The 27,055-nt window shown below is 38.8% G+C and overlaps 1 protein-coding gene and 1 pseudogene across 1 annotated transcript in view; one reads left to right on the forward strand and one right to left on the reverse strand.

Annotated features, from left to right (window-relative positions):
- Window positions 1–27,055, forward strand: part of Scarb2 (scavenger receptor class B member 2) — a 59,467-nt gene that overhangs the window by 13,575 nt on the left and 18,837 nt on the right. The window contains exons 2-5 of the mRNA XM_026413664.2: window positions 6,237–6,394; window positions 22,489–22,636; window positions 23,895–24,083; window positions 25,207–25,298. Of these exons, the coding sequence (XP_026269449.1) occupies window positions 6,237–6,394; window positions 22,489–22,636; window positions 23,895–24,083; window positions 25,207–25,298 (587 nt within the window). The remainder of the gene's footprint in view (window positions 1–6,236; window positions 6,395–22,488; window positions 22,637–23,894; window positions 24,084–25,206; window positions 25,299–27,055) is intronic.
- Window positions 15,863–16,629, reverse strand: LOC113200297 (superoxide dismutase [Mn], mitochondrial pseudogene; annotated as a pseudogene).

A 27,055-nucleotide genomic window follows, 5' to 3' on the forward strand; every position in this document is an offset into this window, starting at 1 on the left:
CCCGGGGTTTAGAGAAGGTTCCCTGACGACCCTCAGCCGTGAGGTGGAGAAAAAGAGACATATGAAAAGTACATAAAAAGCACCACTGTTGAAGGGGAGATTCGAATGGAATAAAAGAAGTGGGAGAGTTTGTTGGATGTCATCCACTCAAGTAGGAAGCTGCCAGGGCAGAGAACTACCCCTGAGAGGTGGCCTACCAGGGACAGCCAAGCCGGGTGGAACCGAATTTGCCGCCAGCTGTGGCTCTGGCCTGCTATCAAGGAGTGTGTGTGTGTGTGTGTGTGTGTGTGTGTGTGTGTGAGATATAGTGTTTTCATTTGGCTTATTTAGTTAAGGAGTCGAGTCTACCAAATGTTTATTTCTATCCTAAAAGTTGGAGTGACTTCAAGTCAGACTATTCATAGATGCCTGAACAGCATGGCGTATCCCCCTTTCTGGAAATGGTTTTGTCTTCCTTCTTTCTTTGCTTCTGGAAACTTTCCCACTTTTCCTTTGGATCTTTGGTTACCTAAGAGCTGGATGGAAACCAAAAGATAAACCTGAGCAATGAAACATCTGTTCACTCACATTTGCTGATTCTCATGAGGTCATCGTTTGGAGTTGGTTATCTATAACAAAGAAAGGAGATCTGAAGTCCTGTCTCCCTATAAAATTCCCCATGAACTGTGATGGCTGTCAGCATATAGGCTGGTCTCCAGGCGAATCACTGATCATTGTCTGATCCCACTACTCGCATCAACCCTAATTCTTCCCATACCCTGTTCTTCTGGACCTGACTGCTTCCTGTAGAAAACTCTTTTGCCTAACCCTTGAGATTGCTGTCTCTCAAATATTCCTTGCAATAATCCTTTCAAATAGTCTCTCCTCACCAAAGATTTGGTTTTTATTTGACACTCCTGACCTTGTGCCAACTGCCTATGTTGAGTTGACACAGGAAAGAGTTGTAGAAGATTAGACCAGTGTAAATGGGAGGAGGGTGGACTGGGAGCAAGATAAGGATTAATTGAGAGGAGTTGTGTGTGTATCTCAGGACCTGTATTTCAGGACCTAGTCAAAGGGCTCAGTAAATGCTTGTGGTCTTAGTTATTACCATCTTTAGGTTGGGGCATGGTTTAAAGACGAAAACAAACAAACAAAAACAGATCATGTCACTCCAGTGAGTCTGGTGAAATATAGGCAACTCAGCAAACGTGAAACAGAACAAGGGGGCGGGGCAAGAGTCATTAATCACGGTCCTCTCTTCCAGCCCAAAACAACAAGCTATTAACATAAGATTGGAAACTAGGGCTGGAGTGCAGCTCAGTGGTAAAGCTCTTCCCAGCAGTATCTGCCCTGGGTTTGGTCCCTGGAGGGGGCGGAGAGGGGTGATAACCGGAAGGTGGAACAGGAAAAGAATGACTTAGAAAATTATAGTTTAGGTTAGAAAAAAAGCAATTAAAAAATTAAAAAGACTACATAGATATAAGCAACGTACTTAATGATCTATGTTAAATGTAAAAAGCAGATGTAAAGCATGCCTGTGTGGGGACACAATGAGCAGATAAAGTGGGGGAAATAAAGATAATTTAAAGATTTTAATTTTTTAGTTACCCTAAAAATAATTGTTCCTTTTTTTTTTTAAGTGAAAATCAGATTCTATAAAATGTTACTGATAAACTCTAAGGGAGGGAGAAGGAATGGAAACAAAGAGAACTGGTTCCTTCTAGTCTTCCTTTAATCTTGCAAAACAGGGTGAGCCTAGTGCTCCTAGGTTCAGCTCTCCAGAAGCCCCAGGCACAGCCACCTGACATTGCACTTCCCTGGTTGATTTAGCACTCTAAATTCCTTGCTGATTTTTCTGGACACTTTTCACCCTGTATGAATAATTTTATCTGTTTAAAAAAGATCACCTCAAAACTATGTACCCTGGGGGGGTGGGCTGGGTTGTAGCTCAGCGGTAGAGTGCTTGCCTAGTATGTGTGAGGCCCTGGGTTCCATCCTCAGCACCACATATAAATAAATAAAATAAAGGTACAACTAAAAAATAAAATAAAATAAAAAGAATTATGCAACCCAAGAGAATTCTCAAGTGTCAATCAGCCTGGTTAGTCCTCTGGTTTTTCTTGCCTGCTTTGACTTTAACATGTCCTTCTGTTTCAGAGAGAAATAAACATTTAGTAGACTTGATTCCTTAACTAACCCAGCAAATTAAAATATTAGTGATAAAAATTAAAATAGCCCCTGACGGCTTGCTAGAGTCATGGCTAATGGCAGATTGTGCTGCACCTGGCTTCTCACCAATCTTTGCCTCCACCCTTGTTTTTTTTCTGCCTGGCTGAAGGAATCTGATCAAGACTATCTTCTCTTCCAATATCACAAGCAAAATCAAGGGAAGCTAGTGTCTATGTTTCCTAGGATTATATTTAGTTGATTGAACAAATATTTCTCCAGGGATGTCACTGTTCTAGGTGTCCCAGGTGCTATAGGAAGTATTAAACAAACAAACAAACACCTATTCTTCATTTTGTTAGATAAGCACTTTTCATTTTGAGACACCAACAGATAACTTAATACATTGACATACTGAGTAGTGGCATTTTTCTTTCCATTTTAGGTTGCTAGATTCATATGTTTTGTGTTAATTCCTAGAAACTTTAATTTTTAAATGTTTTCTGTGCTGACCACTTTTCCCCCTCAGCAATTCCTGTATAGTATGTCAGAAGGTTCAAAGGAAGGGAGAATCTGCCCTGTTGAGGGACAGAAAAATTATTGTCTTGCCCTTTTCTGGAACGTCATGGACAAGAAAAAGAGATCCTTGTTTTAATGAAATCAACTTTTTAAATATCCATGGATCTTCAAAATCCTTTACAAGTTAAGTAATATTATTTACACATTAGACCTCATATGTAACGTATTAGTTGTAGGTAGGTTAAACTCCAGTAACTGAGCTGTTTTTTTAAGTGCTGTATGTGTACTTCATCATGGGAGACTCCACCATATAACATGTATAATTAAAATGTGTAGTATGTTGTAAATATTTTATTAAAATGTTTTATGCAGAGATGGCATAAGAGAATGGAGAATGGAGGAAAAGCTTCTCTGAGTTCCAGACCCAGATCTGACATAAATAGAGAAAGTTTGGGTATCTCTTACCAGCCACAGGACCTTTCCAATTATGGTGTTTTCTTGCACTCTGGGCTTGAACTGACTGTTCCTCTGTCCTCCTCAGATAGGTTAGGCTTCTGTTTAGAAGGTAAGACAAAAGGTTACATCCTAATGATTGATTAAATATCTCCCACACCTGGGGCAGGAAGTGATCAGTGTGTGGCAGAACAGATCAGACCTTGCCAAGGAGTCAAGAGCAGGATCTTGGAGGTTGGAAGAACACAAGGGATTTCATAGTTTGATTTTTTTCCATCTCATCATCCTGATCTCAGCCCATCCCATTATGTCCCAACACCTATAAATACCTATAAAAATTTTAGGATACTTATAAAATTGCTCAATGTAAGTTTTTATAGGAATCCTGTAGATAGGATGATGGGACATAATGGGTTAAATAGTGAAGACCAAGAGTATTTGAACAATGTATGGTTTGGATAGAAAACTGAAGGTTGGCCATTCCAAACTGACTTGAAGTTTTTCTGCATTTGTTTATTCTATAGTCACCTTGCGTTTTTTTTTTTTTTCTTCAGCAGAGATTCTTGGTATTTTTTCTGTTCAATAATAGAGCTGTGTCATTGCGTTTTCTTGCAACATTGCTTCTATTAAATTGGAGCCCTGGGCTACTCAAAGTTGACATTCTGTCATGTGCTTGTTACATTTATAGCCAGTGGTTTTCCAACCTGTTCTGAAGCTGGTCTCTGTTTATTGTCACTCAGAGCTTCTTTGTCAGAGGATTGACAGGGAGAGCAGGGGCTGCTTTGCTTGCAATCTGATGCTGTTTTGTGGGGGAAGGGATAATACCAGAGATTGAACTCAGAGGCGTTTGACCACTGAGCCATATCCCCAGCCCTACTTTGTATTTTACTTAGAGATAGGGTCTCACTGAGTTGCTTAGTGCCTTGTTGTTGCGGTGGCTGCCTTTGAACTCCCAATCCTCCTGCCTCTTCCCTTGCAATCTGATTTTTATTGTTTCACTAGAGTCCTGATATTGTATCAGTGGACCCCATTTTCCTTTCTCAGTTTTATTTTTAAAATTTTCTCAATATTAATTTCCCTACTCATTATTTTAAAAGTTGGAAAATACAAAATCTCATCAAGGAGAAAATAACAGTGATCCAAAAGTCCCAACTCTTAGAGTTAACAACTATTTTCATTTTGGTTTGTTTATTTTTAGTGAGTGCTTTTATCTTTCTTGTGTCTTTTGATAACTTCTGCTATGGAAATACAGTTTTTCTCCTTTAACATATTGAAGACTGTTATGGCTACAAGGTAATAGGAGTCTGCCTGTTAGCTGTGGCCACTTTATTTATCAGGCTTATGTTATCAGGCAACTGTGAATAACATACAGCACCCTAATCTCACTGTCTTGAAGTAACATCTATTTCACCTTGATGGGTGTAGGCTGGCTGCAGTTCCGGCTTGACTGGCTGAGCTCAATTAGGCTGCTTCTAGGCTTCTAGTCAACTTCAGGCCTGGTCTGCACATTTCCATTTTAGGATCTAGGCTGAGGATCACCAGCTGCCAGGCTCTTCTCTTGGCAGAAAGTGACATCTCCAAGACATCTGATAGAGAGGTGCCATGCATCTTAAGACCTTAGCTTCAGATGGGTGCATTGCCACCACCCACTTACATTCAGTTGGTGAAACCTTGGCATTGGCCTGGCCTGAAATCAGTAGGGTGGGAAGAATACTCCTGCCCTAGGGAACCGTGACAATTCATTTGGTAAGGCTGCCATAATAAGTGCCACAGGCTGGGTAGCTTGAACAACAGAAACTAAGAGGCCATTGTTTCGGACTGAGCTCTGTACCAGGTCCCCAGAGACCCAATTAAAAACCAAAATGGAGCCATTCATAATAAAGTTAACCAAACTAAAATTAAGTTATCTTCTGCAAAATAAAGAGAGAACCAAATTTCCTAGAACCTAAAGTAAATTGTTGTTAAAAGTGAACTTCTATTGCCCCTGCTTACAAGGAAAATTTTAAAAATGACCAATCTACTTTATTGTTTTTTGTTTCTACTTTCCTCATGCCTTTTCTGTCTATAATACCACCTCCTCTGCTCAGTATATCAGAACACTTATTCTATTTTGCAGCACATAAAGTCAAGTAAAATATTTAAATTATTGTTATTTTGTCCTTTGACAGCAGGATTGACTTCTTCTGAAGCCTCTCTCGTTGGCTTGTAGATGGCCATCTTTCCCTGTGTCTTTATGTGATCTTTTTCTATATATGTATGTGTGTGTATATATATATATATATATATATATATATATATATATATATATATCCTGACTTCTTACATGGACACTAGTCATATTAGATTAAGGCCCAACCTCATGACCTTATGTAACTTTGGTTCCTCTCTAAAGAACCCAATCTCTGCATATAGTTACATTCTGAGGTCCTGGGAGTTAGGACTTCAGCATACAGACTTGGGGGTGATAGGGGTATATAATTTAGCCAAAAACACCTGGCAAGGGTAGGAAGCAAAGGAAGGATTATGGACAAAGAATACAGTCTACCATAGTTGCTTAACCTCAGTGAGGCTCAATTTCCTTGTCTTTGAAACAGGGTCAGGCATCTCCATTTTATGAATTTGTTGGGGATTTATATAAAAATGCATATAAACTCCTGGTGGTGAAGTGAGTCAGGATCAACGTGGTTTCAGTTCAACTGGAAGGACCCAAACAGGTCTTGAGCCTGTCTCCTTGTTCTTGTCTCACCTGGGCAAGCTGGAAGTGTATGGTACTTTTCAGAAGAGGCTAAATTCTTCAGCAGCTGTACCATCAGTGACATCTTTGAAAATAACAAAGCCAAGTGGGGCATGTGGTTTTGGCAATGTCATGTTCCCACCCATGAACTATGTCTCTAGCAACCTTCCTTTACAACAAATATTCATTGAGGACTTATGGCTTTGTGGGACTATGGGGCCTCTTGGTGAAATGCATGGAACTGTTCTCAAGAGATAGCCGTTGAATGCCTGTGAAATAATTAAAATAACTGAGGTAGGACATCTGAGAAGGGAGCATACTTCCTGCTTCATGTCCAAAACCTTACAGTTTTGTAAATCTCCTTTTGTTTTTTCTTTCCTAGAATATGGTGTTAAGGAATGGTACCGAGATCTTTGACTCCTGGGAGAAGCCCCCACTGCCCGTGTATACTCAGTTCTATTTCTTCAATGTCACCAATCCAGAGGAGATCCTCAGAGGAGAGATCCCTCGGTTAGAAGAGGTGGGGCCATATACCTACAGGTAAGTCCCGACCACTTGCCTCCTTGCCATGCTAGAAATATGGAAGGACCCTATTGTGCCTGCTCCTCTGCTGGCATCACCCTGTGAGGAGCACAGGAGTTGGCTCCATTCTATCTGAAACACTGCTGATGGGTGTGATACCTCCACAGAAAATGACTGACTGTGTGGACTGGGCCGAGTTCTAGTGTATTTTATTTGCCATGAAGAACTACTCTCCTCCACCTCTGGTCATTTTAAGGTCACCCCTTGATACTCTTTAGTGACTTTCAGGGTCTTCCCTACCATTTCCCATTTCCACATACCTTTTAAAGTCAATTTCCAGAATTTACCATGAGTCTAAGATACCTTTCTGTTTCTTTTCTGCCCCTTCCCCCGACTTATCCTGGGTATGAAAGATAACTGAGTGGCAGGGTTGGTTAGAGTCTTTGGCAATAACCACCAGTTTTAAACATTGGGGAAGTAGAATTGCATTAATTATTTTTTAAAAGATGAACAGAGGGCGATGCTTGTGGATCTTATAATCAGAACTTTTTCCCTCTTGCAATATCCCCCTTCTCCCTGCTAAAGTAGCTCCTCCTTCCCTCTGCAATAATCTTTCCAGTAAAGTCTCTCCTTGCCAAGTTAAAAATGGATAGGTTAATAGAGGAAGCTGAGAGTAAGTTCTTTCTTTTTTAGGACCACTAAATGGTCGAAATGCCTATAATCTGTCATAACTGTTCACTCAGTGTTTGATGCATGGCTGATTCATTTGTTATGAATCAATATTTTTCTTGGTGCTGAAAATTCAGAGATAAAAGCCCTGGTCCTGCCTTCAGTGATCTCCCTCTACCTCTTACCTCTGCAACTTATTGACTCACTGTGTTTTAGTTTCCTTATCTGTAAAGTAAGGATAAAAGTAAAACCTCCAAGTAGGATTATTTGAAGATTAAATGATTCGATGAGTCAGCATTTATAAAATGCTCAAACTAGTGCCTCACACACAGTCAGTGATGGCAAGTAAGTGTTTGCTATTATTATTAGTCTTAATGGATTTATTTGGTCTGGTCATAATTCAAAAATCCAGAATGGTAAAATGAACCCAGTTGTTATGTAAAGGAAATTTAAGAAAACGCTTAGGTCCTTATTTTTATTTTCTTATTTATTGAGAGACAAGGTCTCACTGTGTTAACTCAAGTTGACTTCAAACTCCTGGGCTCAAGTGATTCTCCTGCCTCAGTCTCCCAAATAGCCAGGACTGCAGGTGTGTGCCACAGTGCCTGGTGGGGTCCTCATTTGTTAAAGCACTTTTATGTCTATGACTAGGGACTGGGGTTGTGGCTCAGTTGTAGAGTACTTGCCTGGCATTGAACCTTGTGAGGTCCTGGGTTTGGTCCTTAGCACCATATATAAATAAACAAATAAAGTGAAAAACCCATTGGCAACTAAAAAAGAATTTTTAAAAATTCTATGACTAAAGAAACTGTGCTGTATGGTAGAGCAGTTCTCTATCTGAGGCTCTCCTGGGCAACAACGAATGGTTGCAGGATTAGGATCCAGTATACTGCATGGTGGTAGTTTTATTGTTTTAACTAAATTCCTTAAGGTGAGGGGGAGGCTGCCTCCACAGGAACAAACCTCCCCTGAGAACTCAAAAAGAACCCCAACACACAACTTCCCCTCTGGGTCTCCTGGCCTGTTCCTGTGGTCATTATCCTTGACTCCTGAGAAAAAAAGACATGGACTCTAAGCTGGGTGCTGTGGTATGTGCCTATAGTCCCAGCTAGTGAAGAGGGTGAGGCAAGGGCTGGGGATATAGCTCAGTTGGTAGAGTGCTTGCCTAGAATGCACAAGCCCCTGGGTTCAATCCCCAGCACCACAAAAAATAAATAAATAAGTAAAAAAGAGGGTGAGTGAGGCAAGAGGATTACTGGACCTCAACTCCAAAAACAAACCACCAAGAAGACGACATGTTTTCTAGTCAACTGAAAGCAAACTCAACATTCTGCTGAAATGTCTCCTGGTTGTTGTATCTGGGTGTAGGTATGCTCTGTTAGATGTGTTTTAGGAATAAATCCTAGAATTAAAACAGTGTTCAACTATGCACACAGCCCTCCCTGTTCCCATTTAATATGGGCCTTGACTAATTACTCTTGGGGAAAGTTCAGGAACATTGTTTTCAGGGGTTCTTCCATCGATCATATGTTGTATTAGCAGTCCCTGAGGCCTTACTACTGGAGGCACAGACATTGTATCTCATTGAAGCTGCTTGAAATATTGTTGATGTTCATAAATACTTTGAAGTTACGGTAATCATTCAACCTGCTGCTACTTCTTACTTACAGTGTTGATAAAGAGGCATATACATATGGCTTCTTAAATCACAGATTTTTAACTTGATAACAGTATTTCAGTATATAGTAGGCCCTCTGTATCTGTAAGTTCTGGGCTTGCCTATCTTTCTGTCTGTTTGAATAGTTAATCAACTGTTGATTTGAAAATATTTGGGAAAACATTACATTGTTGCTGCTATGTACAATATAGTTAGTGCTGTGGTATTGCTTCTGTACTGAATAGGTACATCTTTTTTCCTGGTTATTATTTCCTGAACAATACAAAAATATGCCACTATTTACATAGCATTTACATTGTACTAGGTGTCATAAGTAATCTAGAGATAATTTAAAATGTAGGGGAGGATGTGCTTAGGTTATATGCACATACTACACCATTTTATCTAAGGGACTTGAGCATCTGGGGATGTGCATATGGAGGTGGGGAGCTAGAACTGACCCCCTTCAGATACCAAGGGATGACTAAAATTGGTTTCCTTGGTGATTCTGGGTATTTTATTTCCTGTACTTTAAAATGTTGATCTGAGAAATGGTCCTGAGGGTTTCATCATAGACAGCCTATGGAGCTTATGGCACAAAGAAGGTTAGGAATCTCCTGAGAGCTGATCCAGTAGGTTGGAAGGATTGACTCCTCATTGACTGTCTTATTTTCCCTCCATGAGCTTTCCTGCCTCTGGTCCTAATTCTTGCCTTCATTTCTTCTCCACTCTGTTGCCAGAGTGACTTTATAAAAGACACATCTGATATTTCCTCCTCTTCCCTGCTAAGTGTCCTAGTGCTGCTCCTTGTGTGATTGATGTCTAAGGTCATAGAGATTTGGCTCCTTGTTTGTCTAGCCTCTTTTTAATTTATTTTTTGGACTTGTATTAGTCAGTTTTCCAGTATGATAACAAACACTTGGGGTAATCAACTTAAACAGAGAAAAGGTTAATTTTGACTCATAGTTTTGGAGTTTTTAGTCCATGATCGGTTGGCCCTGTTGCTTTTGGGATCTGTAGCAAGGCAGCTCGTCATGGCAGGAGTGCATGGACCACTCACTCCATTGCTTGGAAAAAGAAAAAAAGTAGAGAGGCAGTTTGGAGTCCCACCCTCCCCTCCAAAGGCACTCTGCCAGTGACCTGAAAACCTCCTTCTAGGCCCTACCTCTTAAAGGTGCCACAACCTCACAATAGAGCCACTCTGGGGAACAAGCCTTTAACACACAGGCCTTTAGAGAACACTTATCCTAACCATAGCAGCACTTCTTTTTTCCCTTTTTTGTGGTGCTGGGAATAGAACCCAGGGCCTTGTATGTGGTAGGCAAGCACTCTACTACTGAGCTACATCTGCAGCCTTGCAGCACTCTTAACCTAGAATTTTAAATTCTGAGTTTTCCAATAGAAATTTAATACAAGTCACACAAGACATTGAAATTTTTTTTCTATTAGGCACATTTTAAAAAGTTAACAACAACAAAACAGCCAGGTCTGGCGGTGCACCCACATAATCCCTGTAGCTCAGGAGGCTGAGGCAGGAGGATTGCAAATTCAAAGCTAGCCTTAGCAACTTAGTGAGACCCTGTTTCAAAATAAAAATAAAGGGCTGGGATGTGTCTCAGTGATTAAGTACCTCTGGACTCAATCCCTGGTTAAAAAAAAAAGTTAAAAAATCAGGCAAATATAATTTTAATATTTTATATAATTCAATAAGATCCAAAATGGTATCATTTCAACATGTTATTGATATTCAGAATATGAATGAGATAGTTTACACTTTTTTTATACTAAGGCTTTGAAATCCCATGTGTCTTTACATTTACAGCTTGTTTCATTTCCTTCTAGTTATATTTTTAGCATACATAGCTGTATGCGGCCAGGGGTTACCATATTGGACAGCTCAATTCTAACCATTCTGCAATTACTTGTAAACTGCCCCAAACTCTACCATGCATCAATTGCCTCTGTCAAAGAGTGAATTCATCAACATCTTATTTAGCTTAAATCTGCCTCTTCCTGGAACTTGTCCCTGGTATGTGCACCCATTACAACAGTAACTAAATGCATCTTTTTTAAAAAAAAAATTATTTATATTTGACAGCGGAATTCATTACAATTCTTATTACACACATAGAGCAAAATTTTTCATATCTCCGGTTGGATACAAGGTATACTCACACCAATTAGTGTCTTCATAACTGTACTTTGGATAATAATGATCATCACATTCCACCATCATTAATAACCCCATGTCCCCTCCCTTCCCCTCTAAACCCTCTGCCCTATCTAGAGTTCTTCTATTCCTCCCTTTCTCCCTCTCTCTATCCCACCATGAACCAGCCTCCTTATATCATCTTAATAATTGATTACATACCTGTCTTTCCTTCCAAAGTACTAGAAGTCCATGGAGAGCAGGGATCAAGTCCTTTCCTCTGAATATTCAGTGTCTAATGAATATGTGTGGAATAAGTTAATGAAATATTCTTGGCTGTGGCTTATTCATAGGACACAAGAGGAGAAATTGTTTAAAAACAAAGAACAGGAGTAGCTTAGCTGGAACCACAAGACTTAGGCAGGAAAACTCAAGAATAGGATCAAGAAGGAGGGACTGGGTCCTGAAAACGAGTAGCTTTGTTAGGAACATGCATAAACACAGAGCAGACTGTTGAGGACTTCTAACTAGATTGAATGGGTTGTGAGATCTGGGATTCATAGAAAAACATGGCTTTTCAGGCCCCTCTATGGGGCCTGTTGGGCTCTATATATTTGCTTTTGGTAGTCATTCCTTGGATCTAATTTCTGTCACTTGAGAATGTTGTTTCCTGTACAGGATAGGCTGAGCATTCAGTAGCTCCTGCTCAGGTGTTTGGTAGCTCCACAGGCTCCCTCCCTCCACCTGAGTCAGCTGACTGTGTCTGCTGTGCCAAGGGACCTGGGGCAAAGGAAGGGGAGGGTGTGGGGCTGCTGGTGATGGGAAATCTCTGAGTGGGGAAGGCTGTGCTAGGCCTGACTCACCTGCCCACCATTGACAGTTGGCACACTTCCCCCTAGGTTGACACCTTGGGCTAGTTCAGACTGTGATTGTTCTTGGGAAAAGATGACGCAGTTCCACGTGTTAATAAAAACCAGTCCGTCTGGTGTGAGGAATGTAGTGCCTTATTTGTATTTTTGTAAAGCTGTGGATCGACACGACTTTGCTTCATGAATTCTTTGTTTAGTGACAAATGTGCCTAAAATTTGTATCAAATTTATAATATCTTGTGGCTTTGCAACCATTTTGAGATTTAAAAAAATTTTTCTAGGCATCTTTTTTCTTTTTCTTACTATTTAACATTTCAAAACTTAAAAAGATAATTGTCCAAGTCCTTTTCAACTAATTTCTTTTTTCTTTCTTTCTTTCTTTCTTTCTTTCTTCTTCTTCTTCTTCTTCTTCTTCTTCTTCTTCTTCTTCTTCTTCTTCTTCTTCTTCTTCTTCTTCTTTTTTTTTGGTGCTGGGGATTGAATCAGGGTCATGTGCATGTGAGGCAAGCACTTTACCAACTGAGCTATATCCCCAGCCCTCTTATATGAATTTGTTAAAAATGTCCCAGTATATAATGTTGGGTTTCATAGTTACACTGTCGGTTTTGTTCATTTCTTTTTTAGGCCTGATAGTAAGAAAAAAAGATGTGAGGCAGGTGTATTACCACACACCTGTAATCCCAGCTACTCAGGAGGCTGAGGCAGGAGGAGTGAAACTTTGAGGCCAACCTGGGCAACACAGTGATACCCTGTCTAGAATAAAATTAAAAGGGCTGGGGATGTAGCTCAGTAGTAGAGTGCTTGCATAGCATTCACGTGGCCCAGGATTCAAAATCCAATACTAAAAGAAGAAGAAGAAAAGAAAAGAAGATATGAGGGATATAAAGTGGGCTTTTAAAAAACTGTTCATTGATTATAAAGTAATATTGAATTATGAAATAGTAATCAAAATATATAATATCATATGTAGCATTATCTTTAAAGAGATAAGCTATATTTTATATTATAAACATTATATGTATGCATGTATGTATACCTATATTTGTGTATTTATATGTTATACATACATATACAGTAATCACTAAATATAAACTTGAAACTTTAATAAAGTAAAAGAGGAAAAATCTACTATCCAAGGTTTCACTATCGCAAAGATAAGCAATGTTAATATTTTGGTGGATGTCCTCTCAGCCATTTTTCTAGGGTGAGTTTAACTTTTAGGTAGTCCTCATACTATATGCACGTGCAAATACATACATATTCTATATATGCAAATATACATAGGCATTATATAAGTATATATAGTAAGTATATATATAGGCATTTCCCCATGTTATATCTTTTTTTAAAAAACTGATAGATTATTAACAATCATAAAACTATACAACTGCAATAGGAAAATCAATGTTTCTTTAATGAATGAAATGAAAACTAACCTGAATCTTATAGGGTTTTCAGCAGGTTCTGGGTTTGGTGCATACCTCCAAGGACAGGACATCAGCTTGCTGGGAGCAGCAAGGAGTGAAAAGGGGGAACAATAATTTATCAAACATTTTCCTAACGGTTTCCCCCCAAAGTTATTCCCCTGAAATTAAAACAGAAAATAAAATATATGTATACCCAATTTTGGACATGACTCACCACCTGCATCAATCTTCATTTTACAGTTTCATTATTACTTTTTTAAAGGTGCTCAACACAAACTCAAATTTCACTTTAAGGCCATGAAATTGAGGGATGTGATATAGCAATTTCTTAACATCAAAGTTTAATTACTGCACAACGGTTCAAGCAACAAATACAAAGAAAATATTTGTATTGCTTGCATCTTTCCTTCCAGCACAATCATGACTACAGCAGGCACTGTTGAACTGGTCACAAAAATCCTTGCGTGAACAATATTCGTTCTTTTTTTTTTTTAAATGGAAATTTTACTTGTTTTTCTTTTCTATTATGGAAAAGAGAGCTAGACAGTTTTAGCATCGTTTTCTGCTGGCTGATTAAAGTCATGAGTATATAAATCCTCTTGGTCACTTAACCTCCATCTAGCATGGAGGAGACACAAACAGTGAGGGAGTGTGCTTCCCTCATTATTATCAATAGGAAAGCCAAAGCAAAAATAGAGCCCCATAGAAATTTCAACATTGAATTGTTTTGAAATCTGGAAGCTTAGGAGTCAAAGCTTTATGTGTCAGTAGACTCTGCAAATCTTTGTTAGCTCAAAATAAACCCTGATCTAGCAGATGATGTGTATTCCAAAGCCCATCTCTCAAAAAGTCCCACGTTCCTAGAAGGTCTATTAAACAGAGGCCAGCGGTAACTGCGGTTACTACGGTAACCAGATGCCTCCCATTTGCACTCTGTGAGAGTCAGGTCCCTGTGATATAAAGGACAGCTATAAGTCTCCAGAGCATTTCAGTCCACGCACACACACACATACACACACACACACACAGAGTTATCAATAGCCAACACTGCTGACACACAGAAAACTAAATGCTTTCCTAACTGAATTCTAAAGGAAAAGTACCTTAAATTTAAGGTGTTTTTTTTTTTTAACTTTAGTCTTCAGTATTGAAACTGCTGTGTTACTCCATTTTTCCATGAAAAGAAATAGAAAAATTAAGTTGGGAGAAAAATGTTTAAAATGAATGACCTTGGGAAAACATTATTAAATAGGTTAAGAAAAAACCTACATATAAAGAAAGTATCCTGGGCTGGGGTTGGCTCAGTGATACAGCACTCGTCTATCACATGTGAGGCCCTGGGTTAGATCCTTAGCACCATATATAAATAAATAAAATAAAGGTATTGTGTTCATCTACAACTAAAAAAATAAAATAAAAATAAAGAAAATATTCCAACAGGAGGTAAAACCTACATGCATAGGGTTGCTCACAAGAGCATAACTGATAATAAATAACAGAAGCAAATGAAATATTCAGTAATAAAACTATGAAATAAATGAGGAAATGCTCAAATGATAAAATGTCATATAGCCATTAAAGATAATTAGGGAGATGATGAAAGATGAAGATCCGTGACCTTGCTAAGCCAAATACAAGCAGAATCCCTGCCACGTGTTAACAGCATGTATACTGCGCTCCTGTGCAAAAACCACCTGGAATGTATGCTGAAATGCTGTGTCACTGATATGGTAGTTTTCCCTCCGTTGAAAAATGATAGAAAGATTTTGTAGTGGCTACAAATTCTTTAGAAGAAAACAGAAATATAAAACATATCTTTGAAAGAAATGCGCCTGAGGGAAGCACAGTGCTGACACCAGGCAGAAATCCATTTGCCTCCACTAGGGAAGGTGGCATCTGGCCAGGCGCAGCTCTCAGGAGAGGGAGGCCCTTCAACAGGAGGGAGAGAAGAGGAGTGCCCTAGAATATCCATGGCCTCACCCGAGGTCCCCAGTGTCCCCACAGTGTCCCCAGCCAGGCCCTGATGTGCCCACCTACAGCACTTTCATAAATACATACTTCTATGTTTGAGAAAAAAATTTTACATCAGTCTTTGTAAATCCAGATGCATAATTATCTCCTCATAATAAAGCAGTTTTCAATCAGCAATAAGTTATTTGTTTTTTAAATGACAAGATGGTGTTAACTATTTATACATGTGACCATAGAGACCATTGGGTGATAGCCATCACAAGTACTATTAGATAGAGCATTATGTAAGAAAAGAACAATTTCAATACAAAAGAGAAATACTCCATTTCCTATTTTACTGTGAGAACTGGGGCAAAAGATTACATTTTTCTCTAAGTGCAATAGAATGGAGTTACAAAGGCTTCTCCATAAGCCCCAAAATATAGGGATGGAATATTTTTTATTGTTTTATGTTGACAATTATAACTACTAGCAAGTTTAGCTCTCTGAGGAAAATGTTCAGTTAAGACTAAATCACACAGAGCAGATGATTCTCAAACAATTGCCTAATAAAAAAATTTAAATAGGAAATTATTTATAACACTAAATTATTGTTATCAAATATATGTATATCAATGAATCACCATGTCATCATAGATCATCAACATCAATAAATGCTATAATCAAGTGTTATTAGTATATTGAAGTATTCTACTGCAAAAATAGCCATAAGGAGCTTAACATACTCAATATAATGATAATGTTTTAATTTTTGCATGCCATGTGTCTTTCAGTTACAGTCTCCCAATTGATTACATTCCAAATAGCTTTTAGATAATCAGGTCTGACTTTTTAAAAAATATTTTTTAAGTTGTTGATAGACCTTTATTTTATTTATTTATATGTAGTGCTGAGAATCGAACACCAGTGACTCACACATGCCAGGCAAGTGCACTACCGCCCAGCCCCAGCCCCAGAGCTGACGTTTTTATGCTGAAGGTAATAAGCATGCTCCCAGACATCCATCCCCTGCAGTGGAATAAGACCTGTTGTTCTTTGCGAAGGATCCTAATTAGAACAGGCAGCCATCTGCAGGCGTCCCTGCTACTGCTCCTTATTGAAACGGAGCCAACCCCAACCTGATCCCCCACCCCCACCCCCCGCGCCACACACCAACAGAGACAGCTGCCAGCTTCTCTTTAAACTTTTGGAAAGAACCAAAGTCACATTTGAGAGTTGCTCTCCTTTGGGTTCTCCACCACCATTAGGTCTCAGATTTGTCCAGAAAATGGTGTGATTGACATGACCTCCGCCATTGAACTTCTGTGCAGGTTGAAGGGCCAGCTGAGCGGTAACACCTCCCTGGGCCAGTGCCTCCCGGTACTTTTCTCCTCCGCCCCGTTCAGGTTGTTCACGTTGGCCGCGTGGTGCTTGCTGTGGCGCAGCTGCATGACCTGGGCGTTGACGTGCTGCTCCAGGACGCAGTAGTCGCAGGCAGGCAGGTCGGGGAGGCTGGGCTTCTGCCGGCACCCCAGAGACCGCGCGCTGCACGGTGGCACCACACAGCGCTCAGGGTCCTCAGCCGCAGCCTCAGAGCCTCTCAGCCGCAGCGCCCACCCCGGGCGAGCTAGAGTCTGCCCCTGCGTCCCGGGCCGCGCCCCCATATTATATATATTTTTTAAATTTATTTATTTGTTCTAATCAGTTATACAGGACAACAGAATGCTCTTTGATTCATTGTACACAGATGGGGCACAATTTTTCACTTCTCTGGTTTGCACACAAAGAAGGGTCCATGTTGTATCTTGATCTTTATAAAATAAATGTTGATCATGATAATATTTAATAGAGTGAATATATTACACCTTCTTCTATGATTCCTTCCTTTTTGAACATACAGATCCAGTTCTTGTATCAGAATAGAATAGTATTGAAACTTAGAAAAGGAGGAGCTCCTATCTTTTGTGGCGACATAACTGAAGGCCATTAGGTTAAGTGAAATAAGTCAAGCGCAGAAAGGCAAAGACTGCACGATCTTATGCGTATGCAGGATCTAAAAACCTTGGTATGAGGGATCTAAAAACCTTGCTCCCCTAGAAGCAGAGAGTAGAATGGAGGTTACCAGAGCCTGGGGTGGGGGGTTGAAGAGATGGAGGACAGTGAGTTCAAGGGATAGGAGGAGGAACTTCTAATATTCTAATAGCACACGGTAAGACAACAATTAATTATTTCCAAATAGCTAGTAGGAGAATTTGGAATGCTCCCAGAACACAGGAAGGAACACTGCTTCCTAAGTTGGGCCATAGATATGCCAGTTACCCTGATCTGATTGTCACACATTTTATAGAGTATTGGACTACACTGTGCCTCATAAATATGTACAATTATTATGTGTCAGTTTAAAAGACAAAGGTTTGATATTCAAGTCTATTTTCTTGTAATTCAGTCTTTTTTTTTTCTACATGTAACTTTTTAAGGATCAAACTGTCTTCCTTGCCATTTAGCAAAGGTAGAAACTTTGTTCAAACTTTTAAATTGTGTGCTTCTATTTCTTGGATTCTTATCTCTCAGCTAAGCATATAATTTTTTTAATATCAAAGAAATGATAAAAAAATTAAAATCCCACGATTGTTTCCAAGAAGAGTGCCTACCCTTCTTCTAAGCCTGACTTGCTCTTCTATGATAGTCTTTTAGATTAGTAGTCCTCCCCCCAAAAAAGGAACAGAAGTGGTTTTGAATGAAATAATGTATTTTTTTTTAAATCCTTAAACTCAAAAGTAAGAAAAATAGAAAAAGATCCCCCACACCTTAGTAGTGCTTGCCTTTGGCCTGCTTCCCCTCTGAGACTTGGAAACTCATCTCCACATGACGTGTTTTTCCCGTGCAGCCTTGCTCTCACTTGATGCTGCTCTTTCACAACATCTCAGTCATGTCATCCTCTGCCCTGACCACAGCTTTCCCCTCTGCACTCAGGAAGTGGGTCCTGTGCTGTCATTCTGTGCTGTCTGTCCTGCTGTCCGTCCGGCTGTCTGTCTGGCTGTCCCTCTGCCTCTGTCTGGAAGGCATCCTCCACCTCTTACCTAGGGGCAGCCTGTACTATCCAGGACCAATCCACAGGTGCACGATGATGTTCTCAGGATTTGCTTTCCCGTTGCCACCCTCCCCTTGGTCTTCTAGCTCCTGTGGTCTTCCAGCAGAGCACTTACCACAAGGAAGGCAGTGTTTCAATGGCAGTCTCCCTGTCCTGTGGGTTCTCTGAGGACAAACAAGAACCAGGACTCATCCTGCCTCTCAAGAGCTAAGCACAAGCCTTTGCACATGGTATTAGTAACTAATACTTCTAGGCACTTAGTATGTGCCAGGTGTGTCCTTACTGGATAGTCAATTTCTGTGGATTTAATTCTCATAACAACCCTACAAGATAGACATGTTATTACCTCCATTTTGCAGATGAGGAATCTGAGCACAGAAGCAATGAGCAACTTCTTAGTCCCAGAACAAGTATCCATGATGCTAGGGTTGAATGCTAAACCTAGCAGTCAGATCTCAACTTACTCTTCTCTCTTGTGCTCAGTCACTCCCTACAGTGATTCTCAACAGAGGATTAAGTGAATAAAGGAACCAAAAGGACCCAAAGAAAGGGTTGAATGACAGTATTGCAGACAGCCAATTTATCCAGTAACCTAGATGATTAGATGCACAGATGTTAACTTTTCAGCCAATTAAAACTATTCTTTTTGGTTTCCATCCCTCACCTCAGACTATTTTTCCTAAAATTATTTCTAAAATCAATTGTGTGTTTTCCTGCCTGATTAAATAGTTCACAGAGCATCATCCAATCATTTCTTTTTCTTCCTTCCTTTCTTTTTTTAGTACTTTGTTTCTTTTTTTAGTACTAGGGATTGAACTCAGGGCTGGGCACATGCTTGGCATACACTCTATCCCTGAACTATACCCAGCCCTTTTTTTAAATTTTTTTTTTTTTTTGAGATAGGGTCTCACTAAGTTGCCCAGCCTGATCTCAAACTTTTGATTTGCCTGCCTCAATCTTCTGAGTTGCTTTGAATTACAGGTCTAGAGCACAGGCCCAGGTCATTTCTTAATGACTAGAACCATCTTTGAGATTAACAAATGTTAACTGTGGTCTGAGTTTCATTAGCATCTCTTAATTAAGAGGGACCTCCAGGCACTTTTAAATATGGTTTCTTAACTAATTTACTTTTTTTTTCTTAAACTCTTGTTTGTATTTCTAGATGCTTCTTTGGTCTATTTTTAAAAGTGTCTTTTCGTGTTCTCTGATACCATAGGGCAGTAAGTGATCACTTCTTGCTCTCAACCCGCTGTTTACCAGTGGCCTCCTTGATTTTAGTTGACTGTTGGTGATCACTCATGGGGGATTTGGGTCACTAGATTTGTTGATGTTATTTCTAAAAACCCTTCTTTGTGTGCTGTGTCCATCTCATTGTTGCCAGAGTGACCAGAGTGCTTGGGAGGAAAACATTTTAGTTTCCTCAGACTAACATATATATTTTTTAAGTATTTCTTTTTTAGTTACAGATGGACACAATACCTTTATTTCATTTTCACGTGGTGCTGAGGATCGAACCCAGTGGCTCACACATGCCAGGCAAGCGCTCTGAACCACCACCCCAGCCCCTAGCATGTTGTTTTGAGAGGAAAGCCCTGGCTGTTTCTCTCTGCGGTTGCTTGGCCTCTGTGGAATCAGAGGTCATGTCTTACTGTCTTCTTTCAGTTAGAGCGCTCTGTAAAGGCCAAGTGTCAGTCATGCCTTAAGATGACTGGTGGAGGACTCCAGACTGTGAGAGAAGTCACGTAGTTAACTGTAAGTGACCTGACATAGTCAACCTTCAGGGAATTACTTTTTTTTTTTTTTTTTTTTTGAGATTTGGAAAACCTTGATCTTCCAGGGTAAGCAAAAAAGAGAACATTTAAAAAGCTATCTCTAGTCAGTAAATATAAATAAACATAAAGAAAGCAGGCTCTAGGTTTGGGGTTATCCAGGCTTCTAAGTTCATGACCTAGGGCCTGGGTGAAGAAAAAAAATAAGCCTTACTTAGCCAGGTCATTGACTTTTGACATTAGTTTTCTAACTTGGCAGAGTTGACCCCTGAACCTATTCTGAGTTCTTCCCCTTGGCTCCCCAGCCTGGCTTTCTTTGCCTGCAAACTGGTGTTCACTCTTGTGTCACTTTTTCTACATCTAGTTCCTTAGCATCAAGCTCAGTTAATGTGCAGAGCTAAGCACATATTGTAAACGGCTACTCTTGCAGAAGGTTTAGTCCTCATACTTGCTACAGAGAAGTTCTGGGGATGCCAGTTGAATGTGCAGAAATGTGTCCTCTCTGTCAGCACCAGCTGTGGCTGAGCAGGGGTTTAGCTTTGAAATTCCCTCTCCTCCTCCATCTTCTAACAAATCACTTTGTTTTGTTATTTCTAGTCTAACCCTTAATTTTATTCATTTATTTTTCCATATTTTTTATTGGTTCATTATAGTTGTACATAGTGGTGGGGCTTCATTGTTACATACTTATACATGAACACAATATAACAATATAATTTAGCCAATATCATTCATTCCTCAGTATTTTCTCTTTCCCTCCCCACTAAGCCCTTCCTCTACTCTACTGATCTCCATTTGATTTTCAAAAGACACCTACCCCTGAATACCTTTCTTTTCCTTTTTCCTCTCTAGCTTCCATATAGGAGAGAAAACATATAACATTACTGTGTTTAGCTTATTCCACTTAACAATAGTCTCAAGTTCCATCCATTTTCCTGCAAATGACATAATTTTATTCTCCTTTATGGCCAAATAAAACTCATTGTGTGTATATACCACATTTTCTTTATCCATTCATCAGTTGATAGACACCTAGACTGGTTCCATAGTTTGGCTATTGTGAACTGTGCTGCTATAAACATGGGTATGCATGTATTACTATAGTATACTGACTTTAATTCCTTAGGATAAATACTGAGGAGTGACATAGCTGAGTCCTATGGTGGTTTCATGTCTAGTCTTTTGGGGAATATTCATACTGATTTTCATAGTGTTTGTACTAATTTACAATACCATGAACAATGTAAAAGTATTACTTTTTCTCCTTATCCTCTCCAGAACTTATTCTTGTTTGTATTCTTGATGACTGCCATTCCGACTGGACTGACATGAAATCTCAATGTTGTTTTGATTTTCAATTCCCTAATTGATAATGATGTTGAACATTCTTTCATATATTTGTTGGGCCATTTGTATTTCTTCTTTGAGAAATGTGTATTTAATTCATTTGCCTATTTATTAATTGGTTTATTTGTTTTTTTGGCATTTTTTGAGTTCTTTATATACTCATGTATGTAGACATATGTTTGATTGACTTAGTAATTATACATATTGATGCTGAACAGTGTGACATTTCGATATATGTATTATATGTGGGATGTGGACTGATCTAATCATGACAACTAACTTGTCGTCTCATTTATTATTTCTTTATGTTAGGAACATTGAAAATTCATTCTATTAGCTATTTTGTACTATTCAGTTATTAGAGTCAACCATAGTTATCCTACTGTGCTCTACCAAACACTTTCTAAGAGATTTCCTAATACCTCATTTGGGGAACTAACTTGAACCAAACTGAACTATGCATCACAAACAAGAATAAACTCTTTTAACTTACTAAGCCTTGGGCCTCATTTTTTTCAAACCCCTCAATAGTGGGGTTTGAACCCAGGGAAGGCCCTTGCATATGACAGGCAAGTGCTCTATCACTTAGCTATATCCACAGCCCTTTTCAAAATTTTTATTTTGAGATAGAATCTTGTTAAGTTGCTGAAGCTGGTCTCAAAGTTTCAATTCTGTCTCACTCAGCCCCCTAAGTAGCTGGTCTTACAGGCATGCACCACCACATCCAGTAAACCACGATTTCTTCAATGAATTTTCAACTGAATTCAGGATAGAAATAAGAAGGCATTAATAAATAAATTGAAATTCAAACTGAAGCTATAAACTAAAGTGAAAATGTTGATAATATTACAGGATCAAACCATACCCAAGGAAAGAGAGTTTTCTTGGTTGCTTCAATTCTCTGGTCAAGATGGCCGTTGATTGCTGTACTTTCCCAATCATGGGGGGAAAGAATGAAAACAACCTTTTTGGAGAAAACTATCTGAAGCCTCATTTTCTTCAATCCCACATTTGAGCTTCAATCCCAAGGTTTTAAGGGTTTTTTTTTATATATATACAGCCTCTCTAAATAATTTATCCTTTAGAAAGAGTTATATTGAAAGTATAACTTTGATACTGAAAAAAAAAGGAAAAGTCTTGTTTATGAAAGTGGTATCTATTTTCAAATATTTTTTTTCTTTTAGGGAAATCAGAAACAAGGCAAATGTTCAATTTGGAGATAACGGAACAACAATATCTGCCGTTAGCAACAAGGCATACGTTTTTGAACGGAACCAATCTGTTGGAGACCCTAAAGTTGACTTAATTAGAACACTGAATATTCCTGTACTGGTAAGCAGACATTTTTATGTCATTGTGAATTTTAGAAGAAAGGAAAAAGATAAGGCTAGTATATGGTTTTGGTTTTAGGAACCACTATTTAGGAACCTATTTAGGAACTGCTATGTTTAATATATATATATATATATATATATATATATATATATATAAAATGTAGAAAATGTATCTTCCTTCTCTTCTTTAAAGCCATCTTAGACTTTTTTCCCCTGAGGTCTATTAACAAGGTCTTTTCAAATGATAATAAAAATACAAATTTTAGGATTTGTTTTCACAGTTTCTTCCTGTGTGTTCAACATTAGCACTTGTGAAATAAATAAGAATTTCTTTGGTAGCTAGTAATTTAAAACATACTTATTTGTCCCCCCCCCCTTCTTAGTTGAGATTTCTATCTGGTATTTCAGATTCTAGATATTTCTAGAATCTGAAATACCAGATTGACTTTTTTCTCCCTTTTTCAAATTGCAAAGAATGGGCCATTGATTAGAACCTATTGATAATGGCAATTCCACCTTATAATGGCACCTATACTCTACCTATACTATACTGAAACCCAGGAAACTTGTTTTTGGTGGTTGTGGAGGACCAGGGATTGAACCCAGAGGTGCTTAACCACTGAACCACATCCCCAGCCCTTTTTATATTTTTTTTAAATTTTGAGACAGAGTCTTGCTAAGTTGCTTTAAGGCCTCGCTAAGTTGCTGTGGCTGGCTTTGAACTTGCGATCCTCCTGGGACCAGGAAACTTTCTGATTCAAGTACACCAACCTCTTCTGAGGTTCTCACTGTACCTCCTAGGTGACTGCCCCATACATATTCAGTTAGACATTTGTTGGACCTAGAACCTAAGAGAATATGGATCCCAGATCCTGCCTTACCCTGCCACCTAATGGTGTACCGTTTATAATGAGGGTTCAACTTTCAGCTCTGCTCAGAAGGAATCGTAGCGCCACCGTGTGGTCAAAAATGCCACGTATTCACAAGAACTTCCCCCTTCTGTGATGTTGGGATAACAGCCTGCAAATGAGGATGCTAAGCTCACGTTTACAAAACGTAATATGAGAAGGAACAACAACTGAAGAGCCTTATTATTCCACATGCAACCAGAGAGGAGCTCACAGACTGATTTTTCAGCTCTTTAACCTCAACATAGAAGTTTCCAGCCCCTTTTGATGAGGGATAGTAGAAGAGAGCAGGGTGGAGGTGTTTGGGAGAGGAGCACACTCTGATCTTAAGTTGCCTTTGTCACCCAGACCGTCATAGAATGGGCCCAGGTCCGCTTCCTCAGGACGCTCATCGAAGCCATGTTGAAAGCCTATCAGCAGAAGCTCTTCGTGACTCACACGGTTGACGAATTGCTCTGGGGCTACAAAGATGAGATCTTGTCCCTCATCCATGCCTTCAGATCTGACATCTCCCCATATTTTGGCCTGTTTTATGAGGTACGTTGAGTTTTCTTCAAAGCTTCTTTGTTCAGCTTATGGTGAGGGCAAGGGGAGAGGCACCCCAACTAAGATTTCTTCTTAGATTTTCTTCTAGAATTCCAAAATTGTCTGTCATTCTAGATGTGTCTTATACTGTATGAGAAGTAAGAAAGTGTATGTGTGTGTGGTTTTTTGTTTTGTTTTTTCTTTTTTACCTTGAAGCTGGAGATTGAATTCAAGGCTTGCACATGCTAGGAAAGTGCTCTGCCCCTGAGCTACATCCCCAGCCCTTTTTAAATTCTGTTTTGAGACAGGGTTTGCTAAGTTGCCAAGACCGGCCTCAACCCTCCCTGTTTCAGCTTCCTGAGTAGCTGGAATCATAGGCATCTGCCACCATGCCTGACAAGAAAGTGGTTTTTTTTTTTTTTTTTTTTTTTTGAAGAAAAAATTCTTGAATAACATAAATAGTTGGCAAGTTGGTAATAGCAAAATTAACCTCAGGAAGAAAGTGTTAGATTAGGGGTAGGTAGGCTCCAGGATCGCAGGTAGCTTGCTTATCTTTAAATATGTAGTTATTTTCAAGTTCAGCCTATCTGAGAATCTTACTCTTATCTATGGCACAGCCTTCTGAAAAATTCCTTCTCCAGGATACTTCAGATTTTGTTCTCAAGCCTTTGAATTGATTGAATGAGGTCCACTAACTCACAGTTTTTTTTAATATATATATATATATATATATACACACACACACACACACACTAGGAATTTAACCCAGGGTTAAATTAACCACTGAGCCACATCCCCAATGCTTTTTAAAATTATTTTCATTTTGAAACAGGGTCTTGCTGAGTTGCTTAGGGCCTCACTAAATCCTGAGGCTGGCTTTGAATTTGCAATCCTCCTGCCTCAGCCTCCTGAGAACTTGGGATTATAGGCATCTGCCTCACCCACTCATGTTCTTGAGGGTGATGTCTTTTAGTTAGTTAACTGATTGCAGGTATTTATTCCATCCATGAAAAGCTGTCACAATAGCACATCTAGATTTGTGTTTAACCAAACAACTGAACAGCCTATCCTAGACAAAGTGACATAAAGTTAACCACCATAGTTATTTTAAATTATCACATTCATTTATTTTCAGAAAAATGGAACTAATGATGGAGATTACGTTTTCCTAACTGGAGAAGACAATTACCTTAATTTTACAAAAATTGTGGAGTGGAATGGAAAAACGTAAGTCTAACGACTTATAAGTTTAATTATTTTTTTCATTTTTTATTTGAACTAAGTATACATTCTTTAAAAATTTTAGCATTTTTGGATGAAAATGTCTAAATACGTAAATGTGAAAATGTATAAATATTCTTTAATTATTTTGTAAATTAAGGGGACATAATATATTTTTCAAATTAAATAATAATGATTTATAGAGTTATCGGGATCAGGTGTAAATTACAAGTCAGGGTCAAGTCTCTCTCTTTCTCAGTAGTCATGGAAAGATGTGCGGTAGCCACAGCACAAATACTTTCCAACCAGTGATTGTTTGAGGAGGGAAGGATGATTCTGGTTCTCTTTTTAATTTCATGATTGTGAATTTTTGATGTATTTTTCTTTAAAGATAAAATATGTGTAAGTTCAGTATTATAGCATTTTAAGAATGTTTTATATTTTAATACTTACAATATATCACTAAGCTACTTCCAAAACAGGAGCTGAGATAGCTTACAATAAAGCTACATAGAAAACAAAATAATTTGATTTTTTTAGAGTCAGAAAAATGAGAAACCTTTTAGGGAGAAGGAGGCTAATTCTTCAAAGCCCAAAGTCAAGGAGTTCCATTCCTGAACATTTGATTTACTTGTAAATTTCAGAGCAATCCAGGAAAAGGGATGTACAAAGAGTTTTATGAGTTTTGTTGGCTGTATTATTTCAAGAGAAATAGACTGCATCCTGACTTCAAAATCTGAGAGAAATTCATCATGTGTATTTTTTGTAAAAAGAACTTTGGGTAACATAAAGAAAAATGTCAATAGCAATTTTAGGTGTAACGTAAGCATTTCATATTACCGTATTTCTAATTCATTGGAATAATTTTACAGAAAGCTTAGCTAATATCTGTGAGGTGCATTTCTTTCTGATTCAAAGGTAGATTCCAGAAAACCCAGGAAATGAGTGGTTAACTTGTCCTGTTAGTGCTTATTCTGTAACAGTCACCTGGCTAGTTAAAGAACAGGAAAAAATAAAAAGCATTTTCTGTAAGAATTATTAAGGCAAAATGCTTCACGGTGTACCTAACATACTACTTCTTTTAAGAAATACAAATTTATAAAGACATTGAACAATTTTTTGAATATACAAAAAAAAGAAATACAAATTTAAAAAGCATGTCCACACATGAACCATGTCAAACGAACCAAGGAGGCACTAAGGAGGGTGAGCAGTCACTTCACAGAGGTGAAAACAGGCAAACTCCTCCTTAGTCAGGTAGCCAAGGGCATCAACAGTGGCAGGTCGTGTGGATACCTGGGTGATAACAGGCACAAAGTGGTACTTCGTCTCTGTGGTCCCAAAGCCCAGCCATGAGAAAAATACCAGACTAATCCTCAAGGAGGGATATTTTTTAAAATACTCAGCCATCACTGCTCAAAACTGCCAAGGTCATCAAATACAAAGGCAAGTGTGATAAAGTATCACAACATGGAAGAACCCCAGGAAATATGACCATGATGTGAATTTGTAGTGTCCTGGATGGATCCTGGAACAGAAATAGAACATCAGGGAAAAACTAAGGAAATGGTATTAGAGAGTGGACATCAGTTAATAATAACATATCTACGTTACTTCATTACTTATAACAAATGTTCTACAGTAATGCCCAATGCTAACAATGGGAGAAACTGGGTGCAGAATGGGAGAACTCTACTAGTGTCACAATTTTTGAACTATTTTTAAATTAACAGTCATATAAATTTTAAAAGCATAGCACATAT

This window comes from Urocitellus parryii, chromosome 10, assembly GCF_045843805.1.
Source record: "Urocitellus parryii isolate mUroPar1 chromosome 10, mUroPar1.hap1, whole genome shotgun sequence".
NCBI classification, from domain to species: domain Eukaryota; kingdom Metazoa; phylum Chordata; class Mammalia; order Rodentia; family Sciuridae; genus Urocitellus; species Urocitellus parryii.